This window comes from Callorhinus ursinus, unplaced genomic scaffold (assembly GCF_003265705.2).
Source record: "Callorhinus ursinus isolate GAN/ISIS: 27379988/994484 unplaced genomic scaffold, GSC_fseal_2.0 scaffold59, whole genome shotgun sequence".
NCBI classification, from domain to species: Eukaryota; Metazoa; Chordata; class Mammalia; order Carnivora; family Otariidae; genus Callorhinus; species Callorhinus ursinus.
The window spans coordinates 5,004,517-5,019,809 of NW_027397121.1; the positions used below are offsets into that span (position 1 = coordinate 5,004,517).

At 44.9% G+C, this 15,293-nt stretch overlaps 1 protein-coding gene across 1 annotated transcript; it reads right to left on the reverse strand.

The window, feature by feature from the left end:
- Positions 1-1,833: 1,833 nt before the first annotated feature.
- Positions 1,834-15,218, reverse strand: LHFPL5 (LHFPL tetraspan subfamily member 5). Its single transcript, XM_073884829.1, has 4 exons — positions 14,532-15,218; positions 9,020-9,256; positions 3,052-3,077; positions 1,834-1,977 (listed from the first exon to the last, which is right to left on the reverse strand). Exons 1-3 carry the CDS (start codon positions 14,941-14,943, stop codon positions 3,067-3,069), a joined length of 660 nt encoding a protein of 219 aa, XP_073740930.1. The 5' UTR covers positions 14,944-15,218; the 3' UTR covers positions 1,834-1,977; positions 3,052-3,066.
- Between the last annotated feature and the right edge of the window lie 75 nt (positions 15,219-15,293).

The following is a 15,293-nucleotide window of genomic DNA, read 5'->3' on the forward strand; positions in this document are numbered from 1 at the left end:
AATACAACTAGAAAAGGCACTAAGCTACAGAATTTGTCGGATTCTGTCATTCATCAGATTTGCATGAAGTAAGTGCTTGACTGAAATAATTTTATCGACACAGGAAAATAATGTGATTATCTAAGCCCCATTCTAATAGTTCGTATTACCAACAACAGGACAGTGTTGGGGTACTCATTCCTAATCCATATGAACTGTACAAGAAACCACCCTCACTGGGCAGGTTGTCAAGGCATTGGTTAAAAAGCATGCTCTACAGGGGCACCTGGCTGGCTCAGTCAGTAGAGAATACGACTCTCACCTAGGTTATGAGTTCAAGCCCCATGTTGGGGACAGTTTCCTTTAAAGAAAAAAAACAAAAAAAACATCCCTTACGGCCCAGGAATGAGAAACCTACTGTTTACTGTGTCAGTGACTACTCCTTGATCAAGTAACAGGATCCAATACAGGGGTTTTTTTTTGTATTTTTTTAATTTTATTATGTTAATCACCATACATTACATCATTAGTTTTTGATGTAGTGTTCCATGATTCATTGTTTGCATATAACACCCAGTGTTCCATGCAGAATGTGCCCTCTTTAATACCCATCACCAGGCTAACAACACATCCCCCCACTCCCCTCCCCTCTAGAACCCTCAGTTTGTTTCTCAGAGTTCATCGTCTCTCATGGTTCGTCTCCCCTTCCGATTACCCCCCTTCATTGCTCCCTTCCTACGATCTTTTTTTTTTTTTAACATAATGTATTATTTGTTCCAGAGGTACAGGTCTGCGATTCAACAGTCTTACACAATTCACAGCGCTCACCACAGCACATACCCTCCCCCATGTCTATCACCCAGCCACCCCATCCCTCCCATCCCCCACCACTCCAGCAACCCTCAGTTTGATCCAATACAGTTTTGTTCAGCGTTTACCTCCTCTCCTCTCTACCAGCACCCACTTTTTCTCTTCACTGGGTGAATGCACAAGACCAGGAGAAAAACACCTGTTCGGCAGGTTTATCCACTGCGGATGATCAGCAAAACCCGGTTTCTATGTACCATCCCCAGGCAGGAAGTAGCCTAAAGAACCTGTTTTTGTCTTGGCGTTTGCTACAATGAGATATCACCTAAACTGAGTTCCCCTCTGGAGGCTGGCAGAAGCACCATTTAGAGTGCCAAATTGGGAGTATTTTTTTTTTATAAGAAATGTAATCTACTCTAACAAATTACTTGGACACAAGTAAATTTCTCAAGCCAGTGGCCAGTTCTGATTGGGTCAGTGTAGGTACTAAGGGAATGTTATGTTGGGGTCCAAAGAAGAGAGAGTCATTTTAGTCTCCTGAGTTTTTAGATCTTGTGTTCACCCAATCTTTATAGGACTTTCTGAAGGATTCAGGTTCTGGTGGCCCCTCCATTCCTTACCCACCCCGATCATCAATAAGACAACAAAATGTGAGAAAGGAGAAACAAAGACCCCCAAAACTTCCACCTGAAATGGCCTAGCACGCTTAACAACCCCTTCCTCAGCTGCCCTTTTAGAGCTGGGTGGCAGTTTCTAGTGTGCCTTCAAACAAATGTATCCTCAGGCAGGCAGGCTGTGGAAGACGCAGACCTGGGAGGCCCCAGATATGGACTCATTATAATGCCCTGTGGACTCATTATAATGCCCTCTCATTTTACAGAGGAGAGGCTTCGAGGGGATAAAGTGATCGCTGATGTAAAGGGGATACAAAGAGACCTGGGGCCCCATCAGGAGAATACCACCCATGTCTCTCTCAGTATCTCTGATCTGGATCACTGCGGTTCTGCTTCCCCGGAAAGTCTTCTGTAAACAGTAGGAGGCCTTGTTTCAATGTCAGGTTCTAATCCTGTGGTGAAAGGCTTCAGAACATCACATCTACAGTAGCCAAGGACAGAGAAGCATGGAAGGAACAAGTTTTTATCTTTGAAGAATTCTATTCCTTAATTTTCCATTGTCAGGGAAACAGTTGACCTGTGGTATTAAAAAAAAAATTGCAAGAGTATAAAATCTGACATTTTAAAAAAGCCAATCAAACAAAAAAAGCTTCCCCATGTAGGTTCACATACGCTCTAACAGTTTGCTACTCAAAGTGTGACCATTATGAGAAGCAGGTTAGAAACACAGGGCTTATGGCCCCACTCCAACTGAATCAAAATCTGCATTTTAACAAGATCCCCGGGTGGATTGTATGCATATTTGAGTTTGAGAATCATCTAATAAGTATGGAGGGACAATGCTAATTTTAATTATTCAGAAAAGTATACCTATGTGGTCAAGGATCGGATTAATTTTTACTTTGCAAAAATTAAAATAGTTGAAATGGAGATAATCCCTCCTCCCCACACAAAGTGGCTGGCCTGCTGGAGGTCTTTAATAAAAGGCAGCATTTTTTTTTTTTAACATATTCCTTATTATTCTTGTCAGATCACATTTTGGAACCTTTTTTTAATGTATTCCTTATTGTTCTTGTCAAATCACATTTTGGAACTTAATAAGGAAATTGATATGTTATGCTTCCTTTTCAACCAGACATTAAAAGAGGTTACATCATATTTTTCTTTTTGCCTCAGCTATCAGGAAGCATAAAGCTAAGTTTAATACTCAATACAGTATTTCTATTAGCCTAGCTTTCTGGAATATTTGTTTTCCTCTCCATGACTTTTATTTTTTTATTTTATTAAGTTCTCTGTTTCTTACAAATCATTTAAAATCTTTCTGAAAATAAAGGCCCAAATTAGAATGCCGACTTGTAAACAGTCTGTTCTTGTTTGCCAGGCTCCAGAAAAAGATGAGTTTATGAAACCACCTGCCTGTTTTAAATTATTTCTTCCTGTTTTTTTTCTACTTCTCAAGACAGAAGTAGAACTAGAGGGTCTCAGATGCCAGCTAGCTCCTGCCAGAGTCCTTGCTCCTCTTCCCAGGCCCCACCACAGCCCCTACAGCCCAGCCCCCCACCAGCCACTCAGCCTGATGAGTCAATAAGGAAACAGGGAGGCCACAGCCCTTCCAGAGGCACGCAGACCACCCAACAGTGCAATTACTCACCGAACTTCAGCTGCTTCAGACTTCCTCTGCAAGGAGAAAGAGAACATTATTTGTTTCCAACGAAGCCTTGTTTTCAGGATAACTCCCTGCACACTACTCCCTCTTCAAACTAGATCAAATTTCTTTTATTTGCTGTCAGGAAGGTTTTTTTTTTTTTTTTCATAATGTTTATCAGCTTGTAACTCCATATTGCATGTGGCGTCCCTTATCAGGTGGTAAGTTCCAATGAGACTTCTTCCCTCGCTGCTGTACCCCCCGTGCCATGTCTTTTGCACTGCTGTACCCCCCGGGTCGGTGGGCACGTGGAGCACAGGAGCTGTTACTGGGTGGGCAGGTGGATGATGTCAAAAGTTGGAGATCCTGGGAGGACCAAAGGGGGAGAGAACTAAGAGATACTAATCACCTGTATAACATGCAGGCACTGGTAGGGCCTTATACACACTATCTGATCATTCATACTATCTTTTATTTTTTTATTGAGGCATAATTCACTAACAAAATTTACTCATTTAAAGTGACAGCTTGGTGGGTTGTCAGTATAATCACTGGGTTGTGCAACCACCACTGCTATCCAATTCTAGAACATTTCCATCACCCCAAAAAGAAACCCTATGCCCATTATCAATCACTCTCAATTTCCCCCTCTTTACAGCTCCAAACAACTGCTAAAATCTATATCCTGTCTCTATGGATTTGCCTATCCTGAACATTTTATATAATTGGGATCATACAACATATGGTCTTTTGTGCAAGGCTCCTTTCACTTACAACATCTTCAAGGTTCATCCACATGGTAGCAATTATCAGTACTTCATTCCTTTTTAGAGCTGAATCATATTCCTCTATATGGATATACACATATCATCTATCCAAGTCATCAGTTGATTCACATTTGGGTTGTTTCCACTTTTTTGGCTATTATGCTGCTATGAACATTTGTATACAAGTTGTATACAAATTGTTGTACAAACATGTTTTCAGTTTTCCTACAGACAGACCTAGGAATAAATTGCTGAGCCACGTGGTAACTGTATGTTTAACCATTTGAGGAACTGCCCTTCTGTTTTCCACAGCAGCTGCACAATTTTGCATTTTCACTAGCAGCGTATGAGAGTTCCAATTTTTCCATGTGCTCACCAACACCTGTTACTGTTCATCATTTTTTATTTATCCTAGTGGCTGTGAAATAATAGCTCATTGTGGTTTTGATTTGCATTTTCCTAATCACTAATGATAATGACTATCTTTTCATGTGCTTATTGACCATTTGGATGTCTTCCTTGGAGAAATGTCTATTCAAATCCTTTGCCCAGGGGCACCTGGGTGGCTCAGTCGGTTAAGCGTCTGCCTTTGGCTCAGGTTGTGATCCGGGGGTTCTGGGATCGAGCCCCGCATCGGGCTCCCTGCTCCACGGGAAGCCTGCTTCTCCCTCTCCCACTCCCCCTGCTTGTGTTCCTGCTCTCACTCTCTCTCTGTCAAATAAATAAATAAAATCTTTAAAAAAAAATCCTTTGCCCACTTTAAAAATTGGGTTATCTGTATTTTTATTTGTTAAATTGTAGGAGTTCCTAATATATTCTGGATACTAGAATCATGATTTGCAAATATTTTCTCCCAATCTTTGCATTGTCTTTTCACTTTCTTGTTGATGTCCTTTGAAGCACAGAAGTTTTCATTTTTATGAAATCCAATTTATATATTTTTTTCCTTTGGTTGCTTGTGTATTGGGCATCCCATCTAAGAAATCTCTGCCTAATCCAAGGTCACAAAGATTTTTTTTTTAAGATTTATTTATTTATTTATTTGACAGAGAGAGACACAGCAAGAGAAGGAACACAAGCAGGGGGAGCGGGAGAGGGAGAAGCAGGCTTCCCGTGGAGCAGGGAGCCCGATGCGGGGCTAGATCCCGGGACCCTGGGACCATGACCTGAGCCAAAGGCAGATGCTTAACGACTGAGCCACCTAGGTGGCCCGGTCACAAAGATTTATACCTATGTTTTCTTCTAAGATTTTTATAATTTTACATCATACATTTAGGTCTTTAATCCATTTTGAGTTAATTTTTGTATATGATGTGAGGTGAGTAATCCAACTTCATTCTTTTGCCTATAGATATCTGGTTGTTCCAGCACCATTTATTGAGAAGACCATTCTTTCCCTCTACTGAATGGTCTTGGCACCCTTGTTGAAAATCAATTTGCCAGGGACGCCTGGGTGGCTCAGTCAGTTGAGCATCTGCCTTCAGCTTAGGTCATGGTCCTGGGGTCCTAGGATTGAGCCCCACGTCCATCAGGCTCCCCGCTCAGCGGAGAGCCTGCTTCTCCCTCTCCCTCTACCCTTCCCCCTCACTCGTGCTCTCTCTTTTTCCCAAAATAAATAAATAAAATCTTTTTTTAAAAAAAGGAAATCATTTTGCATAGATGTTTGGCTTTATTTTTGGACTCTCAATTTTATTCCATTGATCTGTATGTTTGTCTTCATGCCAGTACCACACCATCTTGATTACTCTAGCTTTGTAGTAAGTTTCAAATCAGGACATGAGTGTCCTCCAATTTTGTTCTTCACGATTGTTTTGGCTATTCTGGGTCCCTTGCATTTCCATATGAATTTTAGAAGCAGCTTATCAATCTCTGCAGAAAGCCAACTGGAATTTTGATAGGAATTGCACTGAATCTGTAGATCAGTTTGGGGAGCATTGCCATCTTAATATATTAAGTTTTCTCATCAATGAATATGGATGTTTCCATATATTTAGGGCTTTAAAATATCTCTCAACAATGTTTTTTAATTTTCATGTACAAATCTTACACTTCTCACATTTCTATGTATTTTATTCTTTTTGATGCTATTATAAATGAAATTGTTTTCTTAATGTCATTTTCCAATTGTTCATTGCTCGTGTATACAAATGCAATAAATTTTTGTATACTGCTTATATCCTACAACCTTGCTGTTGTTGTACATTAGCTTTAATAGTTTTTTAGTGGATTATTTAGGATTTTCCATGTGCCAATCATGTCATCTGCTAATAGAGATAGTTGTACTTCTTCCTCTCCAAACTCGATTTCTTTTCTTTCTTTTTCTTGCCTAATTGCCCTGTTTATAACCTCCAGTACAATCTTCAACAGCAGTGACAAGAGCAGATATCCTCACCTTGTCACTGAGCCTTATCTTGTTCACGATTTTTTCAAGTAGGTATTTTTTACAAACGAGAAACCTGCCACCTATCTCCATAAAAATGAGGCTCAGATGAGGAAACTGAGACTCAGAGAAGCTGAGTAATCTCTGCAAAGTCACGGCTAGATAACAACGGAGCCCAAATTTTATTTTTTTTTAATTTTTATTTAAATTCAATCAACATATAATGTATTATTGATTTCAGTGGTAGAGGTCAGTGATTCATCAGTCTTATATAATGCCCAGTGCTCATTACATCCCATGCCCTCCTTAATGTCCATCACCCAGTTACCCCCTCCCCCCACCCTTCACCCCTCCGGCAACCTTCAGTTTGTTTCCTATGCTTAAGAGTCCCTTATGGTTTGTCGGAGCCCAAATTTTAAACCCAGGTCTGAATCCAAAGCCCACTCATTCTCTGCCTCCTTAACGCTTAAGCAGTGGATCAACAACTATGTGCTTGTGCAAGGTTTCATTTCTGCTTTCATAGTTTCATTCATGCCACATAATAATGGAGGTAGCAGAGCAGGAGTCCCCCTTTTTACCTTGAAGAAAGTGACTTGAAAGAACTAGGACTCAACCTCTGCCCTCCTAATCCAATTCTGTGCTTTGACAGAGACAATAACTACTTCACTGAGTAGTTAGATGTATTCAGAAAGATTATGTGAGTGTTTTCTAACAGGTAATAAAAGGGTGAACTAGGGCGCCCGGGTGGCTCAGTTGGTTGAGCGACTGCCTTCGGCTCAGGTCATGATCCTAGAGTTCCGGGATCGAGTCCCGCATCGGGCTCCCTGCTCAGCAGGGAGTCTGCTTCTCCCTCTGTCTCTCCTCCCTCTCATGCTCTCTGTCTCTCATTCTCTCTCTCAAATAAATAAATAAAATCTTAAAGAAAAAAAGGATGAACTAAATCCTGCATGATAGTGAAGGAGCTAAAATATGGAGAGAAAAAATCTGAAAAGATTGAAGACAGATGCATGGGATATGAAAAGAGAAAGACAAGGAAGGAGAAGAGAGCAAACTGACATTTTGATTTGTAAAGAAAAGTGTCAAAGGGCCAAAACCATCACTTCATAAGAAAGCACTTCCCTTTAGAATTATGTGGGGGCACCTAGGTGGCTCAGTTGGTTAAGTGTCTGTCTCTTGATCTCAGCTCAGTTATTGATCTCAGGGTCATGAGCCTTGTGCTCCATGCTAAGCGTGGAGCCTACTGAGTGAATGAATGAATGAATGAATGAATGAGTGATGTCAATAAAATTTCTTTCCAGCTGAAAGAATCCCTCCTGAAAAGGAAAGAATGCAAATGAGTAATGTAAAAATATTCTCTGCATGTGTGCAGACAGATTTAAGGTTGGCCCTGCCTTGAAGCTGAGAGCTGAACAAAATGTTTCCAGCAGCTCCTGCTAAATGAAGCCTCCCTGAGAAACCCTCCATCCCTGGAGAAAATGCTGGTCATACAAATTGCTGCTGGACTCCCCCATTTCCAATCTGCCCTCACAGGGTTGCTGTGCAGATTAAATAAAAATGGCTCCTGTGAACAAAACTTACATCACTCCTGCGCATGGAAATGGCTCAGTAAATATTAGCTCCATTTCCCTTCCCTTTATGGGGTTTGCAAGGGACCCAGGCCTTAAGTGTTCTCAGAACCTAGAAGCTATAGGCACCTCCTACAATGCAAAGATACCTCTGTCTTCTCCTCCTTGACCCAGCTCATTCTAGTAATTCGCTTTTCATAACTTAGGTGTGTGAGTCACTCTTCTTCCACTTCCAAAGAAGGGCAAGATGTTTGATTACTTCCTTATGGAGAAGTGGGCCCTGGGCTGAGCCAGAGAAGACCAGAATTCCGGGTCCTCTTTGCAACCACCTTTTTGTGTACCTCTGGGTAGGTCTCCCTTCCAGGCTTCAAGTTCCTTATCTGGGAAAGTTCCTTGGTCAAGGGGGGCAAAGGAGTTTGCCTCTTTCTTCTAGTTCAGGCCAATGGGGTGAAGACAACTATGGAGAAAGGTGACTGGAGAGGTCTCTGAGGTGCAACAGGCCCCTCACAGTGGCCACCTGCTGGATAGGCATTTTGGGATTCACAATGGTGTGAGACAGGACTTGCCCTATGACTAGGAGATAAAATTTATACCTCAAGAAAGCCCCTTTAACACAGGGGAAGAGCTTAATGAGAGACAGGAGCAGAAAGTACCCTAGGAGGAAAAAAGGTCAATGGGAAAGAGTCATAAAAGGCTGAAGGCTCTGCCTGGGCTTTGGGTCAGCTACATCTGACTCTTAAAACTCAGGGTTAGGATTTGGGCTAAGGAAATTGAGACAGGATGGCATACAAAGAACCCCAAGTCTCTCTCCCCAACTCAAGGGAGCACCCACCATCTGTACTCCAGGAGCTGTCACGTCTGCCCCCTAACCTGCCTTTCTCCTCCTACCCCAACAACTCAGTCCCTCTGCTAACCTGTTGTTCCTCTCTCCACCAAACAAACCCCCAGTGAACTTCCAGACCCAGCCTCAGTGCCACCTTCTATAGGAGGCCATCCCTAGCTCCCCAGGCTGGATCAGGGTCCTCTCCCCTGTAGACCCTGACAGGAGTGGGGGTTTGAGGGAGGCAGGAGGACACCCTTCTATCACAGACAGCCTCTGTCATTACCTCATCACCTGCTGGCTTGCAAAACCCCACTGGCCCTTGGCCTCTGGAATAAGGGCTGTGTCTAATTGGTCTTGTTGTCCCCAACCCCTGGCCAGGGACCAATCCTCTGGTGACTGGCTGAGAGGAACCCCACCTCCCTGGGGGATGGCGAGTTACCTTTTCCATCTGCCTTGTAGTCATCAGGAAGGAGCTTGTCCTGCCGGTAGCCCAGCACAAAGGCCAGGAAGGAGAGGATGAGGGCATCTCCGATGCTGAGGATGGCCAGCATGAAGGCCCAGCGGATGGTGCACTGACCCAGTGTGTACTTGCCCGTCTGCTCCCCACACATGCGACGCACCTCACTTGAGTCCCAACCATCTGGGTAGACCAGGCAGCCAATCATCAGGCCTGTGGCTGAGGGGGCAGGAGGGGGTGCAGATGGTGTCAGCCTGGGTGTGCTCAGGCTTCTACCTCCCACCTTGCACTGCTGCCATCTTGTCACCTCCCTTCTCTTTGTGTTAACAGCCTTGAGAGGTATGGGGCAGCTCCTACCATCATTCCTGTAGAATCCAGGGGAGAAAATTGAGGATCCAAGAGCTAAAGTGACTTGCTCTTGGTCAGGAGTAGAGGCAGAAAGTGGATGAGGAAACTGAGGCCAAAAAAGCTTAAGTGGCTTGCTCTGAGCCACACAGCTAGTTAGCAAAGCTGATTTCAAGCTCCTCAGCCCAGGGAAGATTCTGCCATAGCACCACGTGGTCCTACCAGGCCCTCAGCCTTGCCCCTCTCTGGCTTCAAACCCCTCCAAAATCTGATTCCAGCCCAGAGAACTCATCATTTCTAAGATGTACAATTATTCATACTCCAATATCTCTGAAATAAGTATAATAAGAAAGCTTCAGGCCATGGTTTGAGTAGAAGTATTTTTCCTGGGCACCTGGGTGGCTCACTTGGTTAAGCATCTGACTCTTGATATCAGCTCAGGTCTTAATCTCAGGGTCATGAGTTCAAGCCCCGCGTTGGACTACTTAAAAAAAAGAAAAAGTATTTTTTCTTTTTACAGCACATAGAATAATGGCATGTCCTACAACTTGGAATCTTAGATTTAATGAATACACAAAGTTTTCCAGCTCCATCTCTGGCTGCTTCCTTCCTGAACCTTTCATTCAAGCAAATAGGTCTCTTCATCCTGACCCCAGTACAGGTAAGTGCAGTTGCTCACACTTCCCTGAATTTAAGAACCCTTAATATTTATTTAAAATACTGATTTCCAGGCTAAGGTTGGGCTCAGGAATCCCTGTTTTTAAAAACATTCTTTCAGGTAATTCTCTCAATAGGAAAAGCTGGGAAACACTAGCACAGTCGGCCTGGATTTCAAGCCCAGCTCTTTGCTAACTAGGTGTGTGGCTCAGAGCAAGCCACTTAAGCTTTTTTGGCCTCAGTTTCCTCATCTATAAAGTGGGGATATGAACAGTCCCTACTTGTTTGGATTGAAGTGAGGTTCAAATGGGTTAATATTGGAAAAGTGCCTGGCACACACTTAGTACTTCATGAGTGTTAGCTACGATTATCCCACCCTGTGCTTCCATTGACTTAGTATTTACAGACAAAAATGTCATTTTCCCTACCTTCTCCTCACTTCTCCCATGCCCTCCCACCAATGACCACCCCACCTTCACTGCACAGATAGGTGACATAATCTTGGAATGTGACCAAGGCAACCCCAAGGACAACCACCATGTAGGCAGGGGGTGCCTTCCATTATCTGTGCCACTTTCCCATTCCTCACCCTCCTTCCACAGGCCTGGAGGCTCTTTAGTTCCAAGGCTCTGCCCCACCCAGGAGCACCTGAGAAGCACCTCACAGGACCCAGTTACTACCTTGGACTCAGTTCGGGCTTGCAAGGAAGGTCAGCAGATCAAACGAATGCAGAGAAAGTATAAAGATCAGGATCCCACCTCCCCACCTAAATATATCAACTCTCCTTTCATTTTATACAGGACAAGGTTATTTGTATAGTTCTCTTATAGGTCACAAAATATTTCATGTACCATTCTTCTCTTGATCCCGACAACAGTTCTGTGAAGTAGGCCATGTATTAATATCCCATTTTACAGGTTAGAAAACTGAGGTCTCAGAGAAACCAAGTGAATTGCCCAGTCATCCAGCTACAGCAGAGCCAACGCCTGGCTCCTGACTTTTTTGACCTCAAAGTTAATTCCCTCAACTCCCAGACACACCTCTCCAAAGAGCTGAGTGTATTTAGTGCTGACATTTCAGACTTAGTGACAAAATGAGAAGTGTTTCAGGAAGATACTTAGGGGAGGGGAGCAGGAACCCTTCCAGAGCCCTGTGGTAAAACCTATGGCCTTCCCCAGTTGGTATAAAACCAGTAGTTTGGCACCTTAACCGTGGTGGGGGAGGGGAACCGTTCAATGTGGAAAGGAGCTGCCCTTTTGGACTTTCCCTTCTCCTCACCTCCTCCCCTTGGTCCCATTCTCCTTCCATAGCATCTCTGGAAAATAGCCCAGGGCCTCTAACCTGGAAACAGGTTGTTACTACGGGTGCCACGGACCTCTGTAAGCACCTGACCCAGGGGCCTGGGCACAGTGGGGGTCACCCCCATTTGTAGTGTCTCAGGGCTCTAAGGGGGAGTTTATTTACCCTTTCTGACTTCCAGTCTCTCATCTGTAAAACAAGGATAACAATGCCTGACTCATAGCAGAGTTATGAGGATTAAGTGTGGTCAGGTGGAGAAAACGTTCACTGCAGTGTCTGGTTCATGGCAAACAGCCAGTTACTGTCAGTTGTTGCTATTATTATTGGCACTGAAGCCAATGGAAGCAACCTCAGAGGATATGAGTGTCATTAGAGGTGTTCACAAACGTTTCAGGTACATAGTAGGATTATACTTCCTAGCTCTCCTCTTTTCAAGTTAGGCAAGGCTGTAAGAGTTCCCTTAGAAAACAAAATGTGAGCGGAAATGTGTGCATTTCCAGACCAGAGCATTTAACTGCTAGGGAGAGATCTTCCAGAGCTCCCTTTCGCTTTGCCATGATGACAGCCAGAGGACAGCTGATGCTACATCAGCCAGGGTTCCAGGAGAGAACAGTGAGAGCCAAGCCCCAACTGATCCTCAATGAGCATGTACCACAAGCAAAAACTAAAGCTTTGCTTTAAGCCACTAAGATTTGGGAGTTGTCACCTCACCCATCCTGACTGATAAAGTTGCTTTTGTGGTTTTCACATTTACTGAGCACCTACTATGTGTCAAGCACTGTAGAAGATGTTTTATATGCATTAGACATCCCATCCTCACCAGAACTTTGGGATAGGAGGTCCTGTTGCTACATTCTACAGATGAGGTTATCAAGACTCAGAGAGAGAAGCAACTTGCCCTACCTGTGTTTCTAGGAGCTGGAACCACATACAGCTTACACCTGACATCCAGAAGCTCAATTAACATTGTTAAACTTCCACCCCACACCGCCCCCGTCATCGATCCTCTTTCCTTTCTCCTGCTCCCCTCCCTGGTCTTAGGCTTCTTGGCAAGGTTAAACTAACTGGTTTAGGCATCTTCAAATGGATGCATGTCCCAGCTGCTGTCTGCAGAGCACATAGACCTCTTCATCCCTCCCTTTGGCTCATCTTCCATTCCCCTACACTAAAGAATGGAACATGACACCACCTTCACTCTCCCCCAACATAAATGTTTCATAGGGTGGCATCTGGCCACTTCTGCTATCAGTGTCTCCAGCTCCATGACCTGGAGTCTAATTCAAATGGCCTGCCGATGCCTAGCCCACCCAGGCCTTCCCAAGCACTGCCTGTTCACCAAATGGTACCTGTTGCAGGAGGCTGTGGGAGGGGACAGTGTGGAGAATGAGAGGAATGGTTGTGTTTCTAGCATTCCATAGCTCTGATACGGAGGACCAGCTGGTAAGCAAACCAGGGTCCATTCTACTCCTCTTTGTCACAAAACTGCCAAATCTTCATTCCCCTTCCTACTCCCCACTGCTCACCAAGATTTACCTCAGCCTTGCCCCAGCCTCTCCCTCAATGTATAGAGAGACAAGAGGAGAGGGAGATGGTAGATGGATTGGGGAGGCAGCTCTGGAGCCAGATGAGTGGCCTGAGTACAAGATTTTGAATCAAAGGTTCTGTCCATCATTACCTGTGCTAAAAAACAAGTTACCCACTAAGAGCCTTATCTATAAAATAAGAGGAATATCTCCCTCTAGGGAGATATAGGTAGGGATAGGGCTTCTCCAGATGATATATATGAAAGTACTTTGTAAGTCATTATACCTATGTAAATGTGTGGCTAATAAAAAATGTCTTTGGAATACATCTAGTTTCTTGGAACCCACTGCCTTAATTCCCCTTGGTCCTTAGTTGCCAGGTGATCTGCTATAGCCTTGGTCAAGTCTTTCCCTCTTTCTCAGTCCCAGATTCCTCATCTGTAGTTGGCGTGGGTACTTACAGTTCTCTGGGGTCCCCCTCCAACTCTGACAGAGTGTTGAGTCTATGCGTTTGGTTGTCTGGGATTCTGATCCTTGCTCATTCTCCGTTATGGATAATACTGCTTCTCATTCTAACCAATAATTTCAAAATGATTTTCTCTCTAGTCTGCAGTCCTAGCACTGCTCCTGGACATTTCCTAGTATGGGCAGCCTGTGCATGGCCCTTGGGGCAGGGAAGGACCAAGGGCTGCTGGACAAGGCTTAAGAGAACAGGACCAGCTGGCTCAAGGACTGAGAGGCCTGCCTGGGCCAGGAGAAAGAAAAAGGGACAGGGAAGGCCTTGTTTCTGGGCACCATAAGTAGCCACCTACCCCACATAGTTTTAAAAGACCCTAGCCACCACCCTACTCCTCCATCACAAAATATCACTCCCATTTATTTCCTCAAGTATGGAAACCTATAACTAGGGAACAAAGACTTTCACTCCACTGTGAATGAGGGAACTTAAATGCAAGTTTCTATGGGAAAGGTCACAGCATAGCACTCCAAATCAATGACTGACCTTAGAATCTCCCTGAAAGCAATTGGGGTAGGAGGGAAGGAGTAAGGGCAGGGATCTGTGGATCCTTAAAGGAGAAAGAACAAATGCCTAGAAGTGGGAGATGGAGACATTTAGGATGTGCTTGACTATTTTGCCCTGGGTTGGATCCTTTTCCCACATGGCCGACCATGGAAGCTTCCTTCTTTTTCCTTCCCAGAGCAACAACAACCTCTGATGTGGGGGCCTGGGAGTCAGGACACCTTCTATCAACTAGCTGTGTCCTCCTGGGTGAGTCACTTCCCCTCTCTGGACCTCAGTTCCCATCTGCAAGATGATGGGGTTGAACAATTTGATCTCAACGATCCTTTAGGTCTCAGCCATTCTAAAATTCTCTACTCCTAGAAGCTTCTGCAGAATACTAAGTAGGGCTGGGCTAAAGGAGAACAGCTGAGGGGTGCCTGGCTGGCTCAGTCAGTGAAGTGTGTAACTCTTGATCTTGGAGTTGTGAGTTCAAGCCCCATGTTGGGAGTAAAGATTACTTAAAAAATGAAATCTTTGAAAAAAATGTAATGTAAAGGAGAGCATCTGGGTAAGAGACCCAGAGCATCCACAGAGGGTGGAATGGTGCAGCTTCCCCCGTGGCCTGGGGGGGGGGGTCCCTCCTTGTCCTCCCATTAATCCTGCTCACCTGCAGCCAGCTGCATCCATGCGCAGATCTTGTAGACAGTGGCCGTGTTGCAGACGAAGAAGAGGCTAAAGCAGATGATGGAGCCAATGATGAGGAACATGGCCAAGGCCACAAAAAACATGGCAGTCTTGAAGGCTCTAGAGGGAATGGAGGAGAAGTCCAGCGGGCCACCCTTGCAGATGAGTTCAGAGGACAGCACGTTGCCCACACAGTAGGAGAAAAGGCCAAAGTAGCCTGCCTGGGGTGTGTTAACACTGTCACCGATCCAGTAGGGCTGGATGAAGAGGGCCATGACCAGTACCGAGAAGCAGATGGTGAGTGTGCCCCACATCACACCCACAGCCCTTGAGTTGCGCACATAGTTGGTATGGTAGATCTTGGCTGCCTCCTGGGCAGGCAGCAACTTCACCATGGTGAGGATGTAGGCCCTGGGCTGGGATCCTGTGGTCTGTAAGCCAGTTACTTTGCAGACAGAGGCCTAGGAGTGGGTCACTCCTTAGCCAGGTTTGGGGAGGAGGCTGAGGTAAGGGTACAAGGTGAGGGTCCCTCCAAGGTAGAAGAAAGAGGATTAATATATAAGACCAGTAAGACAACCTTTGTTTCTTCAGGGGAGGCTTGTCCAGATGCCTTTGTCCGCTCTAGCCAGGCTGTCTCCGGTCTCCTGCCTCCTCTCCAGCCTGCCAGGGTCTCAGGCCTGCTGGCGCCGCCCTCTCCCTCCCTCTCCCCCCCCCCCCTTTCCAGCTTAGAGCTCCAGAGAGCTCC

Excerpts from the sequence above, each read along its gene's own strand:
- LHFPL5 (XM_073884829.1), bottom strand. The coding sequence starts at position 14,943 with ATGGTGAAGTTGCTGCCTGCCCAGGAGGCAGCCAAGATCTACCATACC. Across the intron at positions 9,257-14,531 it reads ATGGATGCAGCTGGCTGCAG|CCACAGGCCTGATGATTGGC; the intron begins GTGAGCAGGATT and ends CTGCCCCCTCAG.